We start from the raw sequence: 27138 nt of genomic DNA on the forward strand, positions 1-27138 counted from the left end.
AGCAGATGCATAGAATAAGTCCTAATTCGAGCAACTTAGTCTAGTCCGGATTGCTCCCCACAGTCAATAAGTAGTTCAAGGTGGAAAACAAAATACATTGAGCCTCTTTAGTTGAAATGAGAACTATTAACCCAAGGATAGCCTTCTGTACACATTTATATAGTATCTTTATAGTATTTCATATAAACTTCATTCTCGGAATTGGCACAATTATAGTTTCACTAGTCAAAAAGTCTTCTTTTGGTTCAGGGTAGCATAGTAAATGGACTAGTTTCTGACCAAGTTATATTTGATGTGGGAAGAAAAAGCAAATTGAGTATGTTTAATTTATGACATTACCAAGACACATAGAGGACATTTTCCATTCCTAAGGTCACAAAAGCATGCAAAGCGCCTCTCCAAGAGTGTGACATCACTTGTTTGATGTATGACTTTTTCTTCTGCACACAGGTATGTAAAATGCATTCACTAATTTATTCTTTCATTGCATTACTATTTCCTGAACACAGCTATGTTTCAGGCACCATGCTAGATCCTTGGCGTGGAACAGAAAAAGACACAATTGTGTGATCCTGGCACTTCCAGTTCAGTGGGAAGGGGTGGGAGGAGCAAGAAACACCAGGCAGCCTGTGAAGGGACAGGCAGGGAGAGGGGCACAGGAAACATTTCCGCTAAGAGGCTGGGAGCCCAGTGGGCTTGGGAAGGAAGGATCTGTGTGCTCCTGCTACCCCAGGGCCTTGAGGAAAGAATGACCTGCCATCACTTACCACAAGTCATTAGGTATTCTCGGAAGAGAGGACACCGGAACCAAAAGGGGAGCACGTGAAGATACGCAGTGAAGCCGGGGAACAGCTCCTTGAATTCCGAGTAATTTGTACAAAAATTTCCAAAGGCTCCAACCACAAGAATTCCGTGAGGGTGAAACCCAAATATATAGTTGCGACTTGGATCCAGACCCTGCGTTTTGATGAGCTACAGCACATTCACATTGAGATAAAAAAACAAATAAAATATCCCCTGATTAGGTTCCAATAAGAAACAAAAGGATTCGTGATGAGTTCTCGTGTCAGGAGGAAACGGAAAACACAACTTGTTTTAATTCCCTGGGCTGGAGCTGTCTTCAAATTTCTAAACTGTCTCCTGACTTCAGACTCCTTTGTGTGCAGTCTTCTACACTTTGTCAACTCAGCTTAGAGTTCCTTTAGTAAGTTGGGCCAAATTTCTGGCTTCCTTCCTGCTGGACTTTGAATACTTCCCCCAAAAAGTATGTGTTGGAAATTCAACACCGGATGCAGCAATGTTGGGAGGCGGGGCCTAATGAAAGGTAATCAAACTATGAGGGCAGAGCGAATGGCTCAAGGTCATTACTGTGGGAGTGGGTTCCCTACCATAAAAGGAGGTATTTGGCCCTCTCTTTCTCTCTGGCTTCTCTTACTCTTCTGCTACAGGGTGATACAGCAAGAAGGCTCTTGCTAGGCATATTGACATTGGACTACCCTGCCTCCAGCATTGTGACAGATAAATTTTCTTTCTTTATAAATTAACCAGTCTCTGATACTCTGTTATAACAGCAAAAAAAAAAAAAACAAACTGAGATACTCCCTCTGAACAGGAAAAATTTTAGATATATGTGTTGAAAACAAATGTCCATTCTTCTCCCAATTCAAAACAATACAAAACAATTCTACTCACATGAATTGGAAAATAGTCCTTAAAGTACCTCCAAACAGTCCAATTTCTGATCCAGTCAAACCTTCTGCCTCCTTGTTCTGGGGTTCGCCAGTCAAAATAAAGCCATGTGAAATAGGGGATGTAAAGGAACCAATAGTTGTGTATGATCAGTATCACGATGATTCCAACACACACCTGTGCTGTAACAAAGGGGATCAGGGTCAGGTAGCATCTGCTTAGGGCACTGCACAAGCAAAGGCCAAAGGGCAGAGGATTTACTACACACAAAGTATGGTAAATGAAGCTTCAGTTCAGGTGAGGTCAGAAATACAAGACAGTAATAATACAGTCTTGGTTAACATTTAATGGATGTTCATTGTTGCCAAGCATTGTACTATGCATTATGTCTGGATATTTTCCCTTAATTCTCATCAAGCCAAAGTACTAATAAAATAGCCCTAGCACTCTTGATGTCTTTTTATAGGAAAGAAAATGGACACTTTGAGAGGGTAAGTGAGTTGCCCAAGTCACATAGCATTAAGTGGGTAAACAGTGGACCGGTCTGAATTCAAAGTCCTTCCCCTCTTAGCCATGCCTTCCCTACACTGCTTCCCTAAGGACATCAACTCCCTAACGTGACACACGGAGGAGTTATCACTGGTAGGAGGGATGTACAGCATTTCCTGTTAGAAGAAATTCCCCATTCCTACTTTGAGCAACCACTATTCATTTGCTCTCAAACACAACACATTCTAGCCAAAACTTTGTTTTCAGGAATTTTATTGTCACAGAAACAGAAAGGGGAGGTCTCTAAATCTTAGTATGTATCTCTTGCAATATTTTATAATGAGAGAGCAATTCTAATTGTTCATGTACCTAACAATATAGCTTCAAAACATGGAGTGGGGGTGGACAGCACCGTGGCATAGTGGGTAAAGCCACACCTGTGGCTCCAGCAACATTGGTTTGAATCCCAGCTGCTCCACTTCCAATCCAGATCCCTGCTAATGCACCTGGAAAAGCAGAAGAAGCTAGCCCAGGTGCAGCAATGTGGGAGACCCAGAAGAAGCTCTGGCTATGGACTGGCTCAGCTCTAGCCATTGTGGACATTAGGGGAGTGAACTAGGGGATGGAAAATCTCTCTCTCTTGCTCTCTCTCTCTCTCTATTGCTCTCTCTTTCTCTCTGTAACTCTGCCCTTCAAATAAATAAATAAATCTTTAAAAAATATATGGGAAAAAACTGACAAAACTTGATGCGGATAGTAGTGACAAGAACATTCAACTTAAAGTAACCCATTAAGCAAAGTTACATATCTTTTAGATGTCTGTTATACATTACAATAAAAAAATTTATCTAAAGAAAAATATAATAATATCTGGGTAGAGTTTCAGGCTCCTGGCTTCAGCCTGGTCCAGTCCTGGCTGCTGCGGATATTGCAGATATTTAAAGAGTAAACCAGCAGATGGAAGATCTCTCTCTCTCTCTCTCTCTCTCTCTCCCTCTCTCTCTATATATATATATAAGTCTCTGTTTCTCTTTCTCTGTCACTCTGTTTTTCAAGTAGATTAAAATAAATAAATATATTTTTAAAAGACTGGGGTGAGTATTTAACCTAGTGGTTAAGATGCTAGTTAAGACATCAACATCCCATATTGGAGTCTTGGGTTCAATTCCCAGTTCTGGCTCCTGATTCCAACTTCTAGCTTCCTGGGAAGCAGCAGGTGATGGCTTAAATAATCAAGTCTCTGACACTCATAGAGGAGACCTGGATTGAATTTTTGGCTCCTGGCTTTATCTTTGCCTAGTTCAAGCCATTGTGGGCATTTGGGGAACAAACCATCAGATCAAAGTGCTCTCTCTCTCTCTCTCTCTGCCTCTCAAATTAAAAATAAAAGAGGCTGGCATTCTGGCATAGCAGATAATGCCAGCACATGCAATACTGGCATCCCATGTGGGCTACTTCACTTCTTTTTTTTAAAAAAAAGGATTATTTTATTTATTTGAAAGACAGAGTTACAGAGAGAGGTAGAGCCAAGGAGACAAAGAGGTCTCCCATTCTGCTGGTTCACTCCCCAAATGACCACAACAGCCAGTGCTGAGCTGATCCAAAGCCAGGAGCCAGTAACTTCTTCCAGGTCTCCCATGCGGGTGCAGGGGCCCAAGCACTTGGGCCATCCTCCACTGCCCTCCCGGGCCACAGCAGAGAGCTGGACTAGAAGAGGAGCAACCGGGACTAGAACCCAGTGCCTATATGGGATGCTGGCGCACAGGCAGAGGATTAACCAAGTGATCCACGGCACCGGCCCCCAAGATACAATTTTAAAGTCTTTTGCTTCTAAATCTGTATATAGGAAATGCATGAAATTTGTATTTAAATAAAATTTTAAAAATAATAATAAAGTTTTTTGTTTTGCTAACATTCACTAGCTTTTATTTTTCTCAATGAATTTTTAACAATGTCAAAGCACAAAGTCATAGTCTACTGGACAGAATTAATTTTATTTATTTATTTGACAGGCAGAGTGGACAGTGAGAGAGAGAGACAGAGAGAAAGGTCTTCCTTTGCCATTGGTTCACCCTCCAATGGCCGCCGCAGCCAGCGCAGTGTGCTGATCCGATGGCAGGAGCCAGGTGCTTCTCCTGATCTCCCATGGGGTCCAGGGCCCAAGCACTTGGGCCATCCTCCACTGCACTCCCAGGCCACAGCAGAGAGCTGGCCTGGAAAAGGGGCAACTGGGACAGAATCCGGCGCCCCGACCGGGACTAGAACTCAGTGTGCCGGCACTGCAGGTGGAGGATTAGCCTAGTGAGCTGTGGCGCAGGCCCAGAATTAATTTTAGAAAGCCATTTGAGGAATAGGAGAGGAAGGAGGAATAAGAGTGGGAGTGAGGATAGAAGGGAAGGTAGGGTGGGAAGAATCACTATGTTCCTAAATTTGTATTTAGGAAATTCATGATTTTGTATACCTTAAATTAAAAAAAAAAATCACACACATGCTACAGTGGAGAGCAAAATACAAGAAAACCTTGGCAAGAACAAATGCTTAAAAGATTTTAGTCATGACCCTCTTGAACAAGCAGTACAATTTGGTTCTATTCTCCAAAAGACAGAAGTCAGTTTCATCCTCAGGGATGCAAATAGTAATACTGCAAAAGCTTAGTATGTATTCACAATTTCACAGGAATCTGAAATTCACCAAGACAATTTTCCCTTTTAGGATCATAAAAACTACAGACTTGAAGCTTTTTTCTTCTTCCATATAATACATAAAACTTCTAAACATCCTTAAAAAATAAAATATAAATAGTCTCAGTATGTTATGTAGAGTCAAATACTATGGCAAAGATATCTTATTACTTGAAGAAATAAGCCAATTTAATGTTACCTAGTCCAAGTCTATATTAATAACTCTTCTCATCAGGGTAACATTCCTTGTTCTGATAGGGAGGTTTAGCACCAAAATTATTTTTGTCTTCTGAATCTTCTTCCTTGTTATCAATATCTGGGCCATTAGGAGTTCTTCCCAATTTAGGTGATTTAATTTTTGGTTTTGGTTGTGTTACTGCAGTCACCAATCTAGTGCTCACTTCAGTCCCCAGATTCTATCAACTTTGCTAGAAAGAACTCTTCCCCAAAATAATCCACGAAGGTATCTGAATAACAGAGCTTGATCCATTGCATGAGACAGAGGCATGAAGAGTAAGGCATTGCTATGTTTCAGATGCAGTTTGGGTGGGTCCCCCAAGGGGCCAAGTGCCAGAAGCTTGGTCCCCAGTGTGGCATTGTTGAGGTAGCAGAATCCTTAAGAGGTGGAGCATAGAGGAAGGCAATTAGGTTCCGGGGTCTCCACTGTCATGAATGGATTAATGCTGTCTTAGGGGAGTGGATCAGGTCTGGTAGGAGTGGACTAGTTCCTGAGAGCAGCTTTGGATGAAAGGATCGAGACTTATCCCTTCACAGATCTTGCTCACTTGTCCCCACCTGCGTCCTTGTGCACACAGCTCGTCCCCTTTGCACTTCTTTGCTGTGTCATGATGCAGCCGGGGGGCCCTTGCCAGGATGCCAGCACCATGCTGTTTGGACCTGTCAGTCACCTGAATCACAAGCCAAGTAATTGTGTTTACTTTGTAAGTTATCCAGACTCAGGTAGTTTGTTACACCACAAAACAGACTATGACAGACAGACATCTTTAGCAGAAAAACATAACATTTTATATTTATAAAATATGTTATATAATAATGTTTATATTTCCTGAAACACATAAACCAATACATTTCCGAGGGCAGATTTAACCAAAATATATACCTGAACCTAGTCAGAGGCCTCATTTAACTGCTCTCTCCAGGGTGGGTTAAAAGTTAACAGAGTGGATGAAAGGTTAAGAAGTCTGTGTTCTCCATGCCACTGTGGGGTGTTTTGTTGCGTTCTAGAAATGTCAAGAAAGTTTCCATGAGTCCAGAAGCAAGGCCAAAAGAGTGTCCCAGCCCTTTGCCCTCATTCCTATCAGGATGAACCTACTTTGCTTCATCTATTTTCCTTTGTCCAGATCTGAGTGCTAACAGTTTACCACCCTTGGGTAGTTTTGTTTATTTGCTTATATGTGCAAAAAAAACTTATAAGAAACATATGAGAGTACTTCAAAAAGTTCATGAAAAATGTCAATAAAATATGTTTATTTTTGCTGTAATTTCAAAGTCCTTATACAGCTTTTTTATAATATGCAATTTTCACAGACTTTTTGAAGGTCTTCATACTTAGGCCTTATTCTGTACTCAAAGCGAGATCAGGCGGGTTCAGTCCAGCAGCTGAGATGCCAGTTAAGAGGTCTACATCCCATATTGGAGTACATGGATTCAGGTGCCAGCTCTGGCTGCTGACTGCAGCTTCCTGCTAATGCAGACCCTACAAGGGAATCAAGTAATTTGCTTCAATAATTCGATAATTCAAATAACTGGATCAAATAATTGGCTTCTTGCCACCTACCAGGGAAACTTGGATTGAGTTCCCAGCTCCTGGCTTAGGGCCTAACCCACCCCTAGTCATTGCAGGCATTTGAAGTGAACCAGCAGATGACAGTTTCTCTCTCTCTCTCTCTCTCTCTCTCTCTCTGTCCTAAATAAATAAATATTTTTTAAGGCTGGATCAGGTGAGCTAAGGTGAAGCAGAAGGGGAAAGAACAGGTTTTGAATGTTACTTCACTTTATATAAGGAATCTCATCAACTCCCCCCAACCCTCAAGGTTCACATTACTGTCCTCATTTTACATTCACAAACTGAGGCTCAGGGAGTTTGTGCAAAGGATTTAAACCTGGATCTCTCTAATCTGGAAACCCACGCACTTTTCTTCACAAAACCACACTATTCCCTGGCTAATGGTAGTAACAATGTGGGCTTATATGCATTTATTACAAGTACATACACAGGTTCACACAGAAAGTCAGGCAAGTGGAAGGTTCTGTTTTCTTACCACAAAGATGGAAAGACCAAGACCAAAGGCAAAATAATTTAATTTCAGTCACAGAGTGTGCAAAGAACAGGTTCATAATTCAATGCTACTAAGTCAGCCTTCCACTAACCCAACCACATGTATTTTAGTTGGATTCACATTGCATATCTCTTTGTGTTCAGTACATGTTTTATAAGTATCAAAGCTAAGATGTGGGTCTAGCTAAGATGTGCAAAGGGGACGAGTGTGTGCACAAGGACACAGGTGGGGACAAGTGAGCAAGATCTGTGAAGGGATCAGTCTCGATCCTATGCTGGAATATGCCACTGACTGGGACAAGTTCTTTTACTGATCTGGGACAATACAGTTTTTTTTTTTTTTAACCTCTTGTGCCTCACTTCCTTTACCTGTAAAATGGGCTAATGACAGCACCCATTTCTAAAGGGTACTGAGGGAGTAAATGACATTAGGATGCACACTGCCTGGCACAGAGCCACTGTGATAATAATTTTGTGTACTATTATATATTTGGAATATGCAACAAGTAGAAATAGGGTATCAGCCATATTCCCGTCACCCAACAAAAAACTATGAGAAATTTTTTCCCCTTTGCCACCAATGAACAGGTTATGCTTCTATCACAATGCTTTTTAAAATTCTGAAGCTTATCAATTATGGCTACCTCACGTTAGCTGTTGGGTATTATAAATTATGTGTTATTTTTAATGACTGGTCAGCATTCTGTAGATTGTCAGTACTAATTTAAACATTCTCTTAGTTTTGAATGCTTGCTCTTCTAGCACATTTTTCTCTATAAAAGTAATCTTGTATAAAGTTTCCCCATATTTTGATTTACTTCCACAGGACCATAAGTAAAATACACTAAGCAGAAACATCTTTGTCAGTTGATAAATCTGATACTTTGCTATCCAAAAGAGTTGTTCTAATTTAAACTCATACTCCACACATTGTTTGCATTCTTTTATGCTTCACATTATAAACAGAATAAAAATAGATTTTTAATCTCTTGATTCTAAATTGGACTGGAAGAAGAAAACAGCATAAAAACTAGGTGACTAGATAACCTCTGTTTTCTATTTTTAGCTCATTAAGCAATCGTATGTAACTTGATTCTCCTAAACTGGAGGCCAAAGAAAAGAGAAAGATACAAAACTATACTCCAATGCATTGTACAGCTCTCAAAACTGATGTTGATGACTTTTTACAGTGGATAGAATCACAAATCAAATTGAATTGAAGGCTTGAACTTCAACTGGATTCATTTAGATATATTCTGGACTAAAAACCACAAGTCAGTGCCCTATCACTCACTGATAATCTATTTTTACTTAACCAGTCCCATAAAATCTATTTTCTCTACATAGTTGAGAAAGCTGCCACTATTCACATTTTTATGAATTGAAATTCACATAAAATAAAATTAACCATTTTAAGTGAACAATCCACTGGCATCTAATATATTCATAATGTTTTTAATTACTATAAGTTGAGTTACTCTTATGGTTGGGCTCAGAAGTGTTCTGTGCTATACTTAACATAGAGTTAATCATATATATATACTATTAAATATAAACAGAAGAGGGAAGAGGAAGGGGGAGAAGTGGGTGGGAAGAATTACTATGTTCCTAATATTATATTTATGAGATACATACAAATAAAAATTTGAAAAATGACATAGAGGGGAAAAGAAGAAGTGTTCTGGAGGGTTTTTTTGGCAGGGGGTGAGAAGTGGGATGGATTTTGAAATACTTGTATGTACATAATGAAGTGGCTTGTGGATGGGTCCCAGATCTAAACACAAAGCTCATTTACACCTCAAATACACCTTGTACCCCAGCCTGAAGGTAATTTATACAATATTTTTAGGCCACCTGCATTTTGACTGCAACCTGCTACAAGAGATCAGGTATGGAGTTTTCTTCATGTGGTGTTAGCATCAGCACACAAAACGTTTTAGATTTTGGAGCATTTTGGATTTCAGATTTTCAGATTAGGGTTGCTCAATGTGTGTTCTATCTAGTACTCAAACACTTCCATTATTTCAAAATAAAACTCTGTACCCATTAAGCAAGTATTCCCCATTGCCCTCCAGCCTCTGCACCTGGCAATCACCAATCTGCATTCTGCTTCTTTGGCTTTACCTATTTTGGATATGTCCTTTGTAGACTTTACTTAACAACAAGTTTTTGAGATTCTTCTGTGTTGAGGTGTGAATCAACACTTTATTCCTATGGCCAAAAAACATACTCATGTATGTATATACCACACTTTGCTTATTCATCCATCTATTGATGGACATTGGGTTGTTTCCACCTTTTAACTACTGTGAAGGGTGCTGGAATGTCTCAATCACTTCATCAGTACTAAAAGTCCCAAACAAATGAACTTCAACCAAAGTATATGCACTGCCATTAAATTTAACATCACCTTTAAGGGACAAAATGACATGATGCCTCCTGATGTAATCTAATAGGAAATACGTCCCATCACCTTAGTCAATCCAAGTTGTGTTGGATTCTACAAGATAATTAGCAAACTAACCTTATAAAAGATTTCTTTTAAGTCTAGAAATTGACCTAGCTTCCAAGGAGATGTTAACAATTAGGGAAATTTGAATATGAACCTTATATTAAATAAGATAATTGCAAAACTGATGAACCTCTTGGGTATTATAGTAGGATTCTGATCATGTAGGAAGTTCTAGTTTTCAGGAGATACATGTCAAAGTACTTAGGGATAAAATGTCATATTTTTACAACTCTTTCTTTCAAATGGCTCATCAGCAACAACAAAGTAAGGATGGGAATGAGGAGATGCGTACACAAATGTAGCAAATGCTAAAACACTAGTGAATCTAGGTTAAAAAGAATGGTTTTATTTCAATTTTATTAGTTAAGAGCACATGAGGTCTACCATCTTAACAAATTTCTACATGTACCATATACTAGTGTTAACAATAGGTATGATGTCTGTGACATGACAAATATATATGCTTGGTCTCTGCTTCCAATTCCCTGCATAGAGCTCCTAAAATCATTGCAATTTCTTGACCATTAGGGGTGCTGGGTGCATCTTTTGCACTGCTGTTTTGTCTCTGACCCAGATTCCTACAGAGCTCCTATTCCCTTGAATGTCCTGGAAGAGAGGAATGTCATTTGTCCTAATGGGGCATTCTTTAGTGGGCTCCTGGATGGGCGTTGGTCACCAGAAAGTCCAAGCCATGACTTAAAACTTGGAACCTTCACCCACACCGTCATCCTCTAAGGAGAGGCAAGAGGATAGAAATGGAGTTAATAACCATCATATCAAATTGATGAAGCCTCTATAAAAGTCCAGAAATAAAAGGTTCAGAGAACATCCAGGTTGGTGAACAAATCCACATTCTGTGAGGGTGGTGCATTCCAGCTCCGGAGGAATAGAAGCTCCGGTGCTTCAGATCCTGTGTGTCTCCTCATCTGGCTGTTCATCCACATCTTTAATCATACTCACTGCAATAAACTGGTAAAAGCATTCCCCTAAGCCCAAGGAGGTGGCTGTGAAAAACCTCATTGTTTAGCATTGGATTAGAAATGCAGGTCTCCATCTGAACTTGCTATTGGCATCTGAAATAGGGCAGTCTGGTAGGCTGACCCCTTGATGTTTAGCAGCTAACACTCACTCCAGGGACATAGTGTCAGAATCAAATTGTAGGATATTCAAGCTGGTGTCCAGAGAGTCGGATAAAGCATTGGTATGGGGGAAAAAAAAAAACTTTATACCCTTCACAAATGTTCATTCAAAATGGATCACAGATCTAAATGTAACATGCAAAACTAAAACTCCTAGGGGTTAACAGGATGAAAGTCTAGATGTCTTTGAGTTTGTCAATGACTTTTAAAATAAGACACCAAAGGCCCCAACCAGAAAGAAAGAATTGATAAACTGACTTTCATAAAATGTAAAAATGTTTGCTTTGTAAATGACACTGTGAACAAAGTAAAGCAAAGCAGTAGTCTTGGAGAAAATATTTGCAAAAGACATAGCTGATAAAGGACTATTATCCCAAACATATAAAGAACTCTGAAATTCAAGGATAAGAAAATGATCCAGGAGGTAGGCACTGTGGTGCAGGGGGTTACACAAATGGGGTTCCTGGCTCCTAGCTTTGACCTGGCCCAGCCCCAGCTTTTGCTGGCATCTGGAGAGTAGAACCAGTGGATGGAAGATATCTGCCCCACCCTGCTTTTCATATGAATAAAAAAAACTTTTAAAATGTTCATGGGAAAATAAAACTAAAATAAGTTTTAACAAAAAAGATAACTCAATTACAAAATGGGCCAAACACCTAAATAGACACCTCACCAAAGAAAACACACAAGCACATTAAAAGATGTGTCATAATCATCAGGGAAATGAAAATTGAAAGAACAATGTGATTCCACTACACACTTTCTAAAATGGCAAAAATGCAGAACACTGACAATACCAAATGTTGGCTAGGATACGGAGCAGCAGGAACTCTCATCCATGCTGGTGGAAATGCACAATAGTACAGCCACCTTGGAAGACAGTCTGGCAGTTTCTTAGCAAACAAAAGCATTTTTTTACCATATGTTCCCATAGATACTGCTTGACACATTGAAAAACTGATTTTACATGATTCAATGCAATATGCTATTTGATGTACTCTCAGGTGCATTTTTGGATAAAATGAAATTAAAAATAAACAGAAAGAAAATAATATGCCAAAAAATTAACTATGGTTATCTCCAGATGAGACTATGAAGCTTTTCTAGTTTATTCTAAAAGTTCTCCTACATTGCCCAGTTTTTCTAGTAGCAAGCATGAATTATGCTATCACATAAAAATCATTTTAAATAAAGAAATAAAATGAGCTACATAAAACTCTTCATAACAAATCTACTTACATAACAATATTCATGGAGTGGGCATTTTTTTTTTTTTTGACAGGCAGAGTGGACAGTGAGAAAGAGACAAAGAGAAAGGTTTCCTTTTCCGTTGGTTCACCCCTCAATGGCTGCTGTGGCCAGTGCACTGTGGCCGGTGCACCACGCTGATCCGAAGCCAGGAGCCATGTACTTCTCCTGGTCTCCCATGCGGGTGCAAGGCCCAAGGACTTGGGCCATCTGGAACGGGCATTTTAGCAATTAAGATACTAGCCAATATTCATTAAATAAAAGGATGGAAAAAGATTAAAAAAAAAAAAAAAGAGCTATCCTAAAAAAAAAAAAAAAAGATGCTAGCCTCCCATACTAGAGTACCTGAGTTCAAGTCCCAGCTCCAGCTCTTGACTCCAGCTTCCTGCTAATGCACATCCTGGGAGGCAGCAGTGAGAACCCAAGTGATTAAGTTCCTGCCACCCACACGGGAGGACTGGATTGTACTCCTAGCTCTAATTTTTGGCCCTAGTCTAGTCCTCCTCAGCAATTTTGGGCATTTGGAGAATGAAGGAGCTAATGAGATATTTCTCTCCCTCTTTCTCTCATAAATAAGTACTTTTAAAAAAGAATATTCTTATTTTAAAAATTATCTTTAAATTTCCATAAGTGGAGTAGGGGTTGTAGCACAGTGCATTAAGCCTCTGCTAATAACACTGGCATCCTACATTGGCACCTGTTTGAGTCCCAGCTGTTCTACTTCTGATCCAGCTCCTTACTAATGCACTTAGGAAAGTAGCAGAAGATGGCCCAAGTATCTGGGTTCCTGCCACCCATGTGGGAGACCCAGATGAAGTTCCTGGCTCCTGGCTCCAGCCTGGCTCAGCCCCGAACATGGTAGCCATTTGTGGAGTGAACTACTCAATGGAAGATCCCTGTGTCTGTCTGTCTGCCTGTCTCCCTCTCTCTCTGTAACAACTCTGCCTGTCAAATCAATAAATAAATCTTTTTTAAAAAATCTATGAGCAACCTGTATCCAAAAAAGTAAAAACTGTTGAAAGTTCATTTACTTGCATTAAATAATGACCAATATTAAGAACTGCTTTACATATTTAACTTACACATGCATCATTTCCATTCTCATCCAAGAATTGTTCGTTTTCCCCCTGTGAAACTGTTTCTACACTTATTTTAACCATATACCAGAATATGGAGTGAATGGAATTTGGGGTAGGTACAACCCGTTCTTTTTTTTTTTTTTTTAGTATTATTGCCAGAGGCATTGTATTTCAAAACACCTATCAGTGCCATTTGCTGGCTATAAGAATGTAGTGGAACATTCTTCTGGTGTTTAAAATGCCTATTTTAAGAGATCTTGCCTCCCAAGTTTCCTAGGACGATACTGAAGGATGAACTTCAAACTCCTTTGCAGAATTTTGAAATTCAGTTTTCCTTAAATGTGAGTCTGCTCCACAGTGCTTTAAACAATATTACAGGAAACATCATATTTCTAGCTTTAAAATGAGTCTATCATTGGACCTACTTCTTTGACTTAAAAAGACAAATCATAACAAGGATCCAATTGAAACTAGTCCCATGTTCTGAATATTTATCAGAAATGTTTCCAATCCTAAATCAAAATAAGCCCAAACATTTTGTGTAAGTGCAACCCAAAAATCAAGGAGATAATTCATAATAGGAGAGGGACATTAATATTTGTGAAAGTCCAAAAATCTAGAATGAATCACACAAGTAAATGTTAAAATGCATTCTCTTAAAATGCTTCAGATTAAAGGAGATGAAAAAGAAAACTAAATACAATGGGTAGTTTTCTTTGCTATTCCAAGAGTAGGGCAGTTGTAGAAATGCAAATAAGATCCATGAACTATACCACAGAATTGTATTTTTAAAAATACCCCAGATAGAAGCAGGCGTCTGGCCCAGAAGTTAAGATGTCATTTAAGACAGCTGCACCCCATAGCACCATGCCTGAATTCCACCCTGGCTCCAGCTCACGGTTCCAGTTTCCTGCTAACACAGACCCTGGGAGCAGTGGTGATGGCTCAAGTAACTGGGCTACAGCCACTCATGTGAAAGGCCTAGATTATTTCCCAGCCCAGCTCCACCCTTGCCATTGCAGGTATTTGGGGAACGAAACAGCAGATAGAATGTCCCTCTCTCCCTCCCTCTCTCTCTCTCTCTCATACTCTCTCACAAATAAATAAATTTTTTAAAACCCTCAGATGATTCTTAAATATATTATTAAGTTTGAAAACACCTGGTATAAATAAATGCATACAGTGAAAGACTCAATATTGTTGAGATACAAGTTCCCTGCAAATTAATCTATATACTACTTCTAACAAAAAAAATCTCAATCAAAATCCCAGAAGACTTTTTTAGTGGAATTTGAGAAGATGATCCTAATATGGATATGGAAATGGTAAGGACCTAGAATAATCAAGGCAATTTGAAAAACAAAACAAAAGATTTGATGGCTAATGTTATCTGATTTCAAATATTAAAAACTGGGGCTGGCCCTGTGGTGCAGCGGGTTAAAGCCCTGGCCTGCACTGCTAGCATCTCCTATGGGCACCAGTTCAAGTCCCAGCTGATCCATTTCTGATCTCAAGTCTTGGGCCCCTGCACCCAAGTTGAAAACCCAGAAGAAGCTCCTGGTTCCTGGCTTTGGATCAGCTCAGCTCCAGCCTTTTGGGGAGTGAACCAGCAGATAGAAGACCTGTCTGTCTGTCCATATGTCTCTCTGTAACTCTGTCTTTCAAATAAATAAAATAAATGAATCTTTAAATAAAAAAAAGAATTAAAAACTACAGTAATCAAAATAGCTTACCATGGCATCAAATTAGACAAACAGACCAAATAAAATGTCCAGGAATAAATCCATACATATATGAATAATTGACATTTGACAAAGGTACAAGGGCCATTCTGTGGAGGACAGCTTTCTTCTTTCCCTCCCTTTTTCTCTCTCTCTTTCAAACAGAATTGAAATGATATATTCATATACATATATATAGATACAACAAAAAATTAACTTAGACCTTGCATCATATACAAAAATTAACTCAAAATAAATCATAAACTTCTCTATAAAACAGAAAACCTATGGAGGAAAACATAGAAAAAAACTCTATGACTTCAGTTTAAGCAAAGTTTGAGTTCCTGAGTAAATGAAACAGCTTGCTATTTTTTAATTAACCTTAAGTGCTACTAACTTAAACTCACTTTCCTGAGGATAGGAAGAAAAATGCATTTCAGGAATTAATTTAGAGATCTTAAAATACACTATAGTTAATAACACATTTCTTGCCACCACTGTAACCATACATCAACTCCTTACTTAAAGACTGAAAATTCAATTGAGAAAAAAGTTGGCATTTATTCTTCCTTTTCTGTCAGAATTGAACTGTAGGGTGATCAAATGGCCCTATATGATAAGGAAAAAAATATGAAAAAAAGTTCCTTTCAGAAATTCTAGCTAATACAAGGAATATTTTTAAAGTTCATAGAAAATGCATGTTACAAAAAAGTATGCATAGATTTCAACTTTTTGCACCACAATAAATTGATCATTTAATTCACTTTTTCTATGACCTTTTAGAAGTTCACTTGAATATGAAAAATGAAAGATAGAATAAGCAACTATCATTTTGCAGCATCAAGTAATTTAGGGAAACATAAACCACTAGGTGAAAGGTCAGTGGTGGGAGGTAGCATTTGTTTACAGCATTCCAATTATCACCTCTCAATTACTTCCTTCCTGGACTCCATTAACCAGTTTTGGATACCCACCTTTGTGTGCATCTTGCAATGTTGCTATGGTTTGAATGTGATTGTCTCCAAGAAGTCATGCAGATGTTAATCCCCCAAATTTCATGTTAATGGAATTAAGAGGGTGGAAACTCAGTCTAACTAAGATGTTTGGAGGAGAGGCCTAGGAAGAGTGATTAGATCACTAGGGCGAAGACTCCATGATTGAATTCTGGTGGCTTTATAAGAATGGAGGGGCCAGCGCTGAGGCATAGCAGGTAGAGCCACTGTCTGCAGCGCTGGCATCCCATGTGAGCACTGGTTGAAGTCCCAGCTGCTCCTCTTCTGATCCAGCTCTCACTATGTCCCGGGAAGGCAGTAGAAGATGACTTAAGTTCTTGGGCCCCTGCAACCATGTAGAAGACCTGAAAGAAGCTCCTGGCTTCAGATTGGCCCAGCTCTGGCTGTTGCAGCCATTTGGGGAGTGAACCAGCAGATAGAAGACTCCTCTCTTTCCTTTCTTTCTTCCTCTTTATTTTTCTCTTTCTCTGCCTCTGCCTCTTTGTAACTCTTTCAAATAAATAAATAAGTCTTTAAAAAAGAAGAAGAATGGAGAGAATACTCAGACATGGACAGATGCACCTGCTCCTGCCATAATGTGATGTAGCCAGATGTGGCCCTTGCCAGAGCCTGAGTCATGCCTTTTGGACTTTGAACTTTCAAAGCCATGAGAAGAAATAAACTTCTTTTTTTTTTAAAGCAGCCTGCCTCAGATATTTTGTTAATATAATAACTAAAATGCTAATACAAATGGGAAGCACACAGCAGTCTGTGGAAAGTCCGTTGCCAGAGTTTCACTGAAGTTTAATCAAGCTCATAGCTCTAACTTCAATTTTAAAAGAAACACAGTGGAAAAAGGAACACATCGATGCTATGCAGAAGCAATCAGACAAATCCACACGTGAAACATCCTGTGGGACATATGACCTGGTTACTTCAGTGCTTCACTGACAAGAAAACAAATGCAGGCACAACGTTTTAGATGAAAACACACATAAAACCCACAAGGGTCTTGTTTGGATCCATGTTCAAATTGCCACTAAAAGTATATTTTGTCATGATTTAGGAGATGTGAGTATGAACGGGGTTTAGATTATTTTGAACAGATTTTGTTAATTATATTGAGTTTGACAATGGTACCATGGTTATGTATGAAATATTTAGTTTTAAGATATTTATATTAAAGTATTTAGGATGAAAACACCATAAATGACTTAATACTTTTGCAAAGTCACACATAAATATGGCAAATGATTAAATAATTATAAACCTAGGTAATGAGTATATGGGAATTCATTCCCTTCTCTCTTCTGTGTTGGAAATTTCCATTATTTTCAAAACATGATAATATAAAGTAACATGCTCTTAGTAACAAAGTGTGTAAAATTTAAAGTGTGTAAAGAAATTGTCAATGGAGTTACTGTGATTCAAATCAAATTGAGTGTAGCTTATTGAGTCCTATCAATTCCTACTTACTAATCCTAATTACTACCTCAAGTCATATGTGGCTAAAACCAGCTGCTCCTGAACCATGTGACCTTCAGCAATTTACTTCATCTCTGGGCTTCCTCATCTCTAACATGATGAGGGCAACACACCCTCACCCTCAAGGGTTGCTGTTAGATTATATGTTAATGCTCTTAAGGACATGGAAGGTGGTTAGCTCCTCTTCCAGATGATAAAGCAGAAACAGTCACTGAACAAGCACTTCTTGCCCATCCATGGCCAGGAACGTGCTAGGTGCTCCGTCAGAGATTTGTAGACTAGCATGGTCATTCAGACATTTCTCAAAAACCCATAGACACAAATACAACCAGTGACAAGCTCCATGAAAAGGGCGTGGGCTCTCAAGGATGTGCCCAATGGTCAGTTGGAAGTCAGGTTCCCAGTTCAAGCCATTAAAGCAGATGATGGCAGTGCCCTGGTTAAAGCAGGGACATTGGCTAGAATACATGGCTTTGTATCCAGCTCTTTCACCTACGACCATCTGTGTGACTGAGAACTGTTCTTCACCTGGTATTTCCCTCATCTGTACAAGGAGTATAGGAATAGTCCCTACCTCATGGGGGTGGCATGGGAGTGTAAGGATCACACACTTAAAAGAAGAAGGTGTTTAGCATGCGACACCAACTAAGCCTTGTAAGGTTGTCCCTTATTATCTTGATGGTCCTCTGGTCCAGAGCAAAAGGCCATGGAATACTTCCAGCCCACTCACTGTTTGCCCTGTGAGGACCTAATGAGTTAATGTTTGAGTTGCCTTTCTCACAAGCCTTACTTGCACACTAGAGTCACTCAAAGTTCTCTAAAAAAAGGGGGGGGGGGGTGTTCTGATGCAACAGTTGGGCTCTGGGCATCTGTATGTTTCAGAAGTTCCTCCTGGGATTCCTGTGTGCAGCCAAGGGTGGAGAACCACTAATATAGGTAGTGAAAACACAAAGTGCAAAAACCCCAAAAAGCATAAAAACTCTGCTATGCAAAGAGTTTTACTATTATCACAGCACCAACAGGGTAAAATCCAGGATCTTAGAGCATACAAAAATGATTTTCACTTCCAGAAGAGTTTAAGTTCTCATAGAAGGGGTTCCCCCAAATTCCTTCTTCCTATACTACTCCCATTTACTATAAGAGCGGAACAAACTTTTAGAAAAACGTCACCCTGCCCATATAGACTCGTGCACCTTTCTACCTGGGCTTGAACTGGGAATCGGTCGGGACACACTCCTCGGCCTTACCATCCCCAGTTGAAAGCCGTTCAACACAACCCAATAATCCGGGCGGCTGCAGAAAGGCGCACCAGGGAGACGGGACACACGGGAAAATGTTCATGGCTATTTGTCATGAGGGTGGGGACACGAGACTCAGGTGTTCAATACGTCGGCACTACTGTTTCATTTATGAATCACAGTTCAAGAAACGAGTTTACCAGCTTCAGGGGAACTAAGTATGTTCGACAGCGCCATGGGGTCTCGGTTCTACCTGGGTGCACACGGTTGCCAAAACTCACCGAGCTGTTTGTTTATAACCCGAGTCATTTATTGGAGAATAACACCTCGATTTTTAAAATCACATAGGGGAAGATACAGTCGGCAAACAGTGGTTCATTACGAGCTACACGTGGGTAAGGAAACCCCAGCCGGCAGCTCCGCGTCAGCTGCAAGCGCCCTCTGTGACCTGGCCGCTCCGGCTGACAGCGGCACCTGGTTGGAGCGTCCCGCAAGGACAGCCTGCAGCGCGGAGCTGCAGCCCGGGCGCCCGGCTGGGTCGTTCGCGGCCCGGGCGGGTTCCTTACCCAGCAGCAGGAAGGACAGGACCCACTGCAGCACCGCCGCCGTCTGCAGCCGCCTCGCCAGGGGAATGTTGAGTGGCGCAAACTCCACCTTCATGGTCTGGCCCGGCTAGGATGGCGCCAACCGCAGCAGCCTGTACCCTCGCTGCTCTGCGGCGCCTGCGGGAAGTGTGCGGCCGGATCGGAGACCGGCGGCCGGATCGGAGGTCGGTGGAGGAGGCGGTGGCCTGGGAACAGGCGGGGACTGGACTTCGCCTTGGGTGGAAAGGCGCGCCTGGGCTGAGACCGGGGGCTGCCAATCATACTTGCTGGACGCAAGCAGAGGCCCGGAGCGCCCCAGGCGCATGGGCTGGCGCGCCTCGGGGCGAGCAGGAGATCGCCAAGGGCACAAGGGACTGAGAGAGGGGTCAGCTGGCGACAGGTCCTAGCGCGACAGCCCTGTTTCCTGCCCCCTTGCCGAAGACCTGGGCTCTTCACTGGGATATGTCCATTGTTTAGGCTGATGGATCACCGTGCGCCAGGCTTCAGTATCCGCCCTTAAACCCACCCCTTCCTCCAAACCCCCTATGCCTGAGGAATGGTTGGTTTCAAGGGATTGCACACCAGCTGGAGGGACCTGGCTTCTTAGTTTTTCTGCCTGTGTCTCTACAGCACCCCCAAACTCCGAGTTGGGTATCAGGGGCACTGGCTTCCTAGCTCTTGAACCTCAGATCCCTACATGAGTCCTGGAAAGTTTCCATTTACTCTTTCATTCGACCCACGTTTGTGGAACATCTACCTTGTCGAGCACCATTCTGGGAGCTGGGGATACACCGGATAACCAAGTCCTTCATCCTGTTTTTCTCAGGGTACAGATTACGGAGGGAAACAAATATTAGCAAGATAACCACACAATTGGATGTATAATTATGAGACCCTACTGAGTGCATGACTGGCTGATGATTTGAGGACCTGGCCTGGAGGATTAGGGACACATCTCAAGAAGTGTAACAAGGAATTAAGTTCATTGAGAGAGTCCTATAGTCAAAGAAAGGTACACATGCAAAGGTTCAGTGACAAATTCAAAGAAGATCAATATAGTGGGAGATTGGGGTGAGTGAGGCAAAACTGCGGGACGGGAGCCAGGACCTGGCACACTGTTTGGGGTTCTAGTCTTTACCTTAAGAGCAATACAGGATTGGGGCTGGCGCTGTGGCATAGTGGGCTAAGCCTCCACCTGTAGTGCCAGTATCCCCTATGGCATGGGTTTGTATCTCCGCTGCTCCTCTTCCAATCCAGCTCTCTGCTATGGTCTGGAAAGCAGTAGAAGATGGACCTAGTGCTGAGCCAGTATCCTTCGTGGAAGCTCCTGGCTCCTGGCTTCGGATAGGAGCCCTGCTCCAGCCGTTGCGGCCATTTGGAGAGTGAACCAGCAGATGGAAGACCTTTCTTTCTGCCTCTCCCTCTCTCTGTAACTCTACCTCTCAAATAAATAAAAACCTCAAAAAAAAAAAAAAAAGTAATACAGGACACTGAATTTGATGCATTAATTGGATGGATAGATTCAAAATAGTGCCTAATCCTTGTGAGCATGCACTCCATTTTCTTTATAAATATTGATAACTGTATAGTTGAAAAACTCCAAGTGGCAGGTGGCTGTCATTGCTAGAGGGGATCTAGAACAAGGCAAAACAGCAGAGCTGACTCTTCGCCCCTTCTCCATTATTTACATACAGAGGAAGTTAGATGAAAACATGCACCAGGGTCACTTGAAGTTTTCCTTTCTGATGCAAAACTTGTGTTTGAGTGGGTTTTTTTCCTAGTTAAGGAGTCACTTTCTTCTTCCCTTTTAAATGTTTTTCTCTGAACCTTCCCCCAATGCTATGAGCACAGACTATATATGACACTGTGCTGGTCCTTTACACGCCTGACCTCACCCTACAGCAACCACACAGAATTAGCATTAACCAGCATCAGCTTTGCAGCTAAGGAACTCAAGGGTCAAAATCACACAACTGGTAAGCAGCACAATGAAGATTCACACACAGTTTTCTAAAAGGCGAGTCATCCATTCAGCAACTGGATCAGACATGGAACAGTATCTATAGAGTACATGCTTTGCATTGAGCATTGTCTTTGGTGTGAATGGCACAGAAGTGAATTAAGACATAGTGGGGGCTGGCGCAATGGCTCAATAGGCTAATCCTCCGCCTGCGGCGCTGGCACACCGGGTTCTAGTCCCAGTCGGGGCGCTGGATTCTGTCCCGGTTGCCCCTCTTCCAAGCCAGCTCTCTGCTGTGGCCCAGGAGTGCAGTGGAGGATGGCCCAAGTCCTTGGGCCCTGCACCCCAATGGGAGACCAGGATAAGCACCTGGCTCCTGCCTTCAGATCAACGTGGTGCGCCCACCATGGCGGCCATTGGAGGGTGAACCAACAGCAAAAGGAAGACCTTTCTCTCTGTCTCTCTCTCTCACTGTCCACTCTGCCTGTCAAAAAAAAATTAAAAAAAAAAGACATAGTGGGGAGGGGGCGGCACTGTGGCATGGCTGGTGAAGCCACTGTCTACAGTGCCAGCATCCCATATGGGCACCAGTTCTAGTCCTGGCTGCTCCACTTCCAATCCAGCTTTCTGCTGTGGCCTGGGAAGGCAGTGGAAGATGGCCCAAGTCCTTGGGCCCCTGCACCCAAGTGGGAAACCTGGAGGAGGTGCTCCTGGCTCCTGGCTTCGGATCAGAGCAGCTTTGGCTGTTGTGGCCATCAGCGGAGTGAACCAGTGGATGGAAGTCCTTTCTCTCTCAGCCTCTGCCTCTCTGTAACTCTTCCTTTCAAATAAATAAATACATCTTAAACAAAAAAAAAAAAGACATGGTGAGAATTCACCTGCATTCATTCATAAGTATTTGTGGAGAGGCTTCTAAGTTTTAGGTAATGAGTAGGAAGTAGGGATTGAGGTTGTACTATAATGGTGACTAAGAAATGTCCCTGCCCTTCTGGGACACATAGTCTAGTGAGAGAAAGAAAATATATATGTATGCAATCAAACAGGTGATAGTGCCCTGAAAGAAACATGTAGGCTCCAGTATAAAGAATAGTGGGTGGGCCGGCGCCGCGGCTCACTAGGCTAATCCTCCGCCTTGCGGCGCCAGCACACCGGGTTCTAGTCCCGGTCGGGGCACCCGATTCTGTCCCGGTTGCCCCTCTTCCAAGCCAGCTCTCTGCTGTGGCCAGGGAGTGCAGTGGAGGATGGCCCAAGTGCTTGGGCCCTGCACCCCATGGGAGACCAGGAAAAGCACCTGGCTCCTGCCATCGGATCAGCGCGGTGCGCTGGCCGCAGTGGCCATTGGAGGGTGAACCAACGGCAAAGGAAGACCTTTCTCTCTGTCTCTCTCTCTCACTGTCCACTCTGCCTGTCAAAAAAAAAAAAAAAAAAAAAAAAAAGATTACCTACCAAATAGTGGGCATCTACTTACAGAGCAGGGGTAACAAAAGTGAAGTGCAAGCAGGGAGACTCCAAGGAGGCTGTAGGATGAGAGTAGAGCATTGTACCTTGGCCTATGGTGGAAGCGAGGGAGAATAGAGATGGACTTGAGATATGCATGAGCAGTAATTGGTAGGATCTGCTGATTAACCGGATTCATATTCGATGAATAAGAAAAGCAAATCACCCAGATCTCCCAATCACTTGGAGTGTCCTGTACTTTATAATGCCTTTGTCCCCTTCCCAGCACATATTGCTGATTGAAAAGCACTATCCCAGGCCGGCGCCGCGGCTCACTAGGCTAATCCTCCACCTAGCGGCGCCGGCACACCGGGTTCTAGTCCCGGTCGGGGCGCTGGATTCTGTCCCGGTTGCCCCTCTTCCAGGCCAGCCCTCTGCTGTGGCCAGGGAGTGCAGTGGAGGATGGCCCAGGTGCTTGGGCCCTGCACCCCATGGGAGACCAGGAAAAGCACCTGGCTCCTGGCTCCTGCCATCGGATCAGCGCGGTGCGCCGGCCGCAGCGCACCGACCGCGGTGGCCATTGGAGGGTGAACCAACGGCAAAGGAAGACCTTTCTCTCTGTTTCTCTCTCTCACTGTCCACTCTGCCTGTCAAAAAAAAAAAAAAAAAAAAAAAAAACCCACAAACAAACACTATCCCCTCGTAGCCCACTGAAGCAAAACATGGGTCCCAGGATCCAGTCAATGCAACAATCCTTCACCATTTCGGTCAACAATTAAAACATTAACTCATTTTGATATTCAACATGTGTTTATTTTTATATACATTGTATGCTAGGTTATTGGAATTAAATGATTGTTGGATTGAAATGGTGAAAAAGTTTTAATTCATCAAGCTATTAAAAAGATTATTCCGTATGAGTCCCATTGCTCATCAGAATTAAAATTAACAAGCAGGGGTGGACATTCGGCCTAGTGGTGGTTAGATTTCCAGTGAGGTGCCTGCATCCCACATAAGAGTAACTGGGTTCGAGTCCTGACAGCTTCCTGCTAATATGTGCCCTGGGAGGCAGCAGGTGAGGGCTGAATAACCTGAGTTTCTGCCACCCGGAAGGGAGACCTGGATTGAGTTTCTGGCTGCTGGCTTCAGCATAGTCCAGCCCTGACAGTTGTAGACATTTAGGGTATGAACTAGCATATGGGAGAGCTCTCTCTCTCTCTCTCTGTTTCTGTCCCTCTTTTTTTCTCCCTGCCTCTTAAATAAATAAATAATTTTAAAATAGGAAATGTAAAATAACTCCAAATTTGTTTTTAAGAAACTCTAATGGAAATAGGAATCTTACACATTGTCTTTCCTAACTACACATTTCGTGGAAAAGAGAATTGAAAAAAAGTGATTTTCTGGAATTACCAGACAAGTACTAGCCAGATGTAAACCTACCTCTCTTTAGAGTCACACAGCCAATTCTTGGCACAAATAACTAAAACAAACAAGGGAAAGTGATATAGTGTAAGAGAATGGTTTCAAATTTTTTCTTCCAGAGGATTTTTTTTTAATCTTCAAAAAATTGCAGTTTATAAAAAAATCAAATCAATGCCGTTCTGGTTGAAAAGAGATGGGGAATCAGATTTCTACCTGCTCAGCATCTCTTCCTAAAGTGACTGTATTTTTAGCAAAATGAAATCAGCAACACAGTCACAGAACTTCTTAGGATTTAGCAAAACCCAGCTTGGAAATCACTGCTTATTTTGTTCTTTCTTTGCTTTTGCTTTGTTTTTGTGGGTAACCCGATATTTGGAGAAACAGAGTTTGAATGAGGGTTGCAGTTCAAATGCATCTACATCAACATTATTGAGTACATACTACCTCCCAGGTACTATGCTATGTGCTTTATGTTGCCACGCCTGACTTAAAGCCCAAAGGACTCTCCACAATAGGTACTATTATTCCACTTACCAACAAGTAAACATAATAGAAACAACAAGGAAACATAATAGAAATCAGATGAATTATTCACTTGGTAAAGAGTAGAACCAGATCATTGCCTCTAGAGCCCAAGTTTTGTTTGTTTCTGAGCCACACTAAGGTATTTCTCAAATAATACTATAAGGAAGGAAGGGAGTGTTGTTGAAACCAAGGAAGTCATTGAATCACTGAATGACAAGGCAAAGAGGCCTGAAGATCAAGCTTGTCATGGTTTGAGTTGGGGTTAGTTATCCATTCAATTAACAAATACCAGTCACGTCCTATGTGCTTGGTATTGGCTGTACATGAGTAAATAATTACACATAATTACACAAAATGTATCAAGCACCATATCTTTGGCTAGTCCTATAGAGGAGAGGGCATGGTGGTAGGAAACCAACTCGGTCCTGCTTGAAGAACTGGGATTTCACCATATGAGTATGGTTCCTATTTCCACTGAACTCTAAGGAATAGACAGTGCTAGTTCAGATTACGAAAGCCTACTCTTAGAAATGAGTAATGACAAATAACTTCCTTGTTTTGCCTCTTTTTCCTGTGAAGTTTAACACAGCTAACTTCTACTAGAAGAAAGTATCAATGTTTTTCTATTTAAGATGGCATTTTACTGTAAATTAAAGTGAACTATTTTAAGTTAAAAAGCAAATAGTACTTTTTCAAGATTGACAGTCCTTATAGGGGACAATTTAGTATAAAGGTCACAGTTCTGAAATTCATAAGTTGCATTGATCATAAAAGTAAATATTATTTCTGTCCCATTCACACACACACACACACAGAGAGAGAGAGAGAGATTGTGGGGTGGAGGGTGGAATCTAACTATTATGGTCACCATAATTCATGAGAATGACCAGCTCTGGTGAAAGCCAAATAGAAGGCCGTTACAATGATAGTTTTAATGAATGTCCTTCATAAAGTTCTATTTTCAAGGCTCTTTTGAATAAAGTTCAAGAAACTTGCTCAGGCCCTTCTGTTTTCTTATTGCCTTCTCAATAAGCCATTTTATCAATCTGACAGGCCTCCGTTATGCTTGTTCTGGGCAGGGTTTCAGGAGGCTTTCCTGAGAAGTGAGGCTTTGTAGCCCCCATGACCATGGTCCAAAGTGACCTTTCCTCCGTATTTTCTTATTGCTGTAGGCACAAGCAAGGTTTCAGATCCTGTACACCATTCCTGCCTCAATCTAGGTTCAGTTATCTTTTCCTTAGTTAATTTTAACATATATTTGCTTTGTAAAATATGTGCTTTCCAAAGTTTTAAATTATTAAAATGAACGATTACCCTTAAAAACTGTTACACTAATCACTAGTATTTATTAAGTGGCTCCTCCATTCCCATGACCCTTACTCCTAAATTCATTTACATTTGGCTTGGGAACCTGCTGGGGCACTAGCAGCCCAAACACAGCAGGAACAAGAAGAAAGAGACTGGGAAGGCCAACTGCAAATGACCTAAGTCCAGGGAAGGCTCTTAAAAGAGGCAGTCAGCAACTCAAACAGCAGAGTACTTGAGCGTGTGGCACAGCAAATCCCATCAGTTAGTTTTAGTTTTAATTTCCAGGGAGACCCAAGCTATTGATTGAATATTTATGATGTTGTACCTGAGCGAATGCAAACAAAGGAGTACTACACATTGTTAAAATGTTAAAATGTTAAAATGTCCTTTATTGCCGGTGGTGGAGAGTGGGCTCATGCCCTAAAGAACTCTCGACCCAGAAGCCCAAAGCAACAGGGTTTATAAAGGCAAAAAACACAAAATCGGGAGGGGAATACATGGGTGCTAGGATCAGGGGGGAATACATGGGTACCAGGGTCAAGCTGACCTAAAAACCTATGCCAAACTAATATCAAATAATCTTGACAATACCAGTTACCTTCTTGACAATTTCAGTTATAATCTTGACATTAATCCAGGTATTGGCTTAAATCATATGTAGGACATAGACAAATTACATTTTTATCAATAACCCAGGTGCAGCCTATCCACTTCCAAGCTTCAGCAATCATGCTAGGGCATTTCTATGCTCTGCCAAGTGTGATGCAGGTTGACAGGTGTGATATAGTGGACTGCTGTTGTCTGAGTGTTTTAGATCATAGTTTCAGATCAGAGTCTCACGGTGGGGGTGGTGGTGGGAGTTTGCTTTCTCAAGATGGAGTCTCAGGTGCTCCAAAATGGAGTCCCTACTGTCAAGGTGTTACTTCATTCCCCATTTTGTGTTTTGTCAATAATCAAATCCTTGATTCAGCCACATCATATGAATCAGGAAGTATATATATACATGAGTTTAACAGAAGCTACACTTTGTCTAATGAAATTCTTTTTTTTTTTTTTTTTTTTTTTTTTGACAGGCAGAGTGGACAGTGAGAGAGAGAGACAGAGAGAAAGGTCTTCCTTTGCCGTTGGTTCACCCTCCAATGGCCGGCGCGGCCGGCGCGCTGTGGCCGGCGCACCGCGCTAATCCGATGGCAGGAGCCAGGATCCAGGTGCTTTTCCTGGTCTCCCATGGGGTGCAGGGCCCAAGCACTTGGGCCATCCTCCACTGCACTCCCTGGCCACAGCAGAGAGCTGGCCTGGAAGAGGGGCAATCGGGACAGAATCTGGCGCC

The 27138-nt window shown here is 41.7% G+C and overlaps 1 protein-coding gene and 1 long non-coding RNA gene across 6 annotated transcripts in view; one reads left to right on the forward strand and one right to left on the reverse strand.

Annotated features, from left to right (window-relative positions):
• The window catches only part of MOGAT1 (monoacylglycerol O-acyltransferase 1), a 41579-nt gene extending 22302 nt beyond the window's left edge, over positions 1-19277 (reverse strand). For 3 of the 5 annotated variants that reach the window (XM_089328969.1, XM_002712499.6, XM_089328970.1), the window contains exons 1-3: positions 19139-19277; positions 1693-1871; positions 768-972 (exon numbers count right to left, since the gene is read on the reverse strand). In XM_089328969.1, the coding sequence (XP_089185095.1) occupies positions 768-972; positions 1693-1871; positions 19139-19232 (478 nt within the window). In that variant the 5' untranslated portion in view covers positions 19233-19277. The remainder of the gene's footprint in view (positions 1-767; positions 973-1692; positions 1872-19138) is intronic. The other 2 variants (XM_089328971.1, XM_089328972.1) reach the window with 2 other exon arrangements.
• Positions 19000-20633, forward strand: LOC138848921 (uncharacterized). Its single transcript, XR_011387088.2, has 2 exons — positions 19000-19341; positions 20414-20633. It is a non-coding gene; the product is annotated as an uncharacterized LOC138848921 (long non-coding RNA).
• The last annotated feature ends 6505 nt before the right edge of the window (positions 20634-27138 follow it).

The sequence above is a fragment of the Oryctolagus cuniculus genome, chromosome 3, assembly GCF_051225735.1.
Source record: "Oryctolagus cuniculus isolate XC-2025 breed Fujian yellow rabbit chromosome 3, ASM5122573v1, whole genome shotgun sequence".
NCBI lineage: Eukaryota > Metazoa > Chordata > Mammalia > Lagomorpha > Leporidae > Oryctolagus > Oryctolagus cuniculus.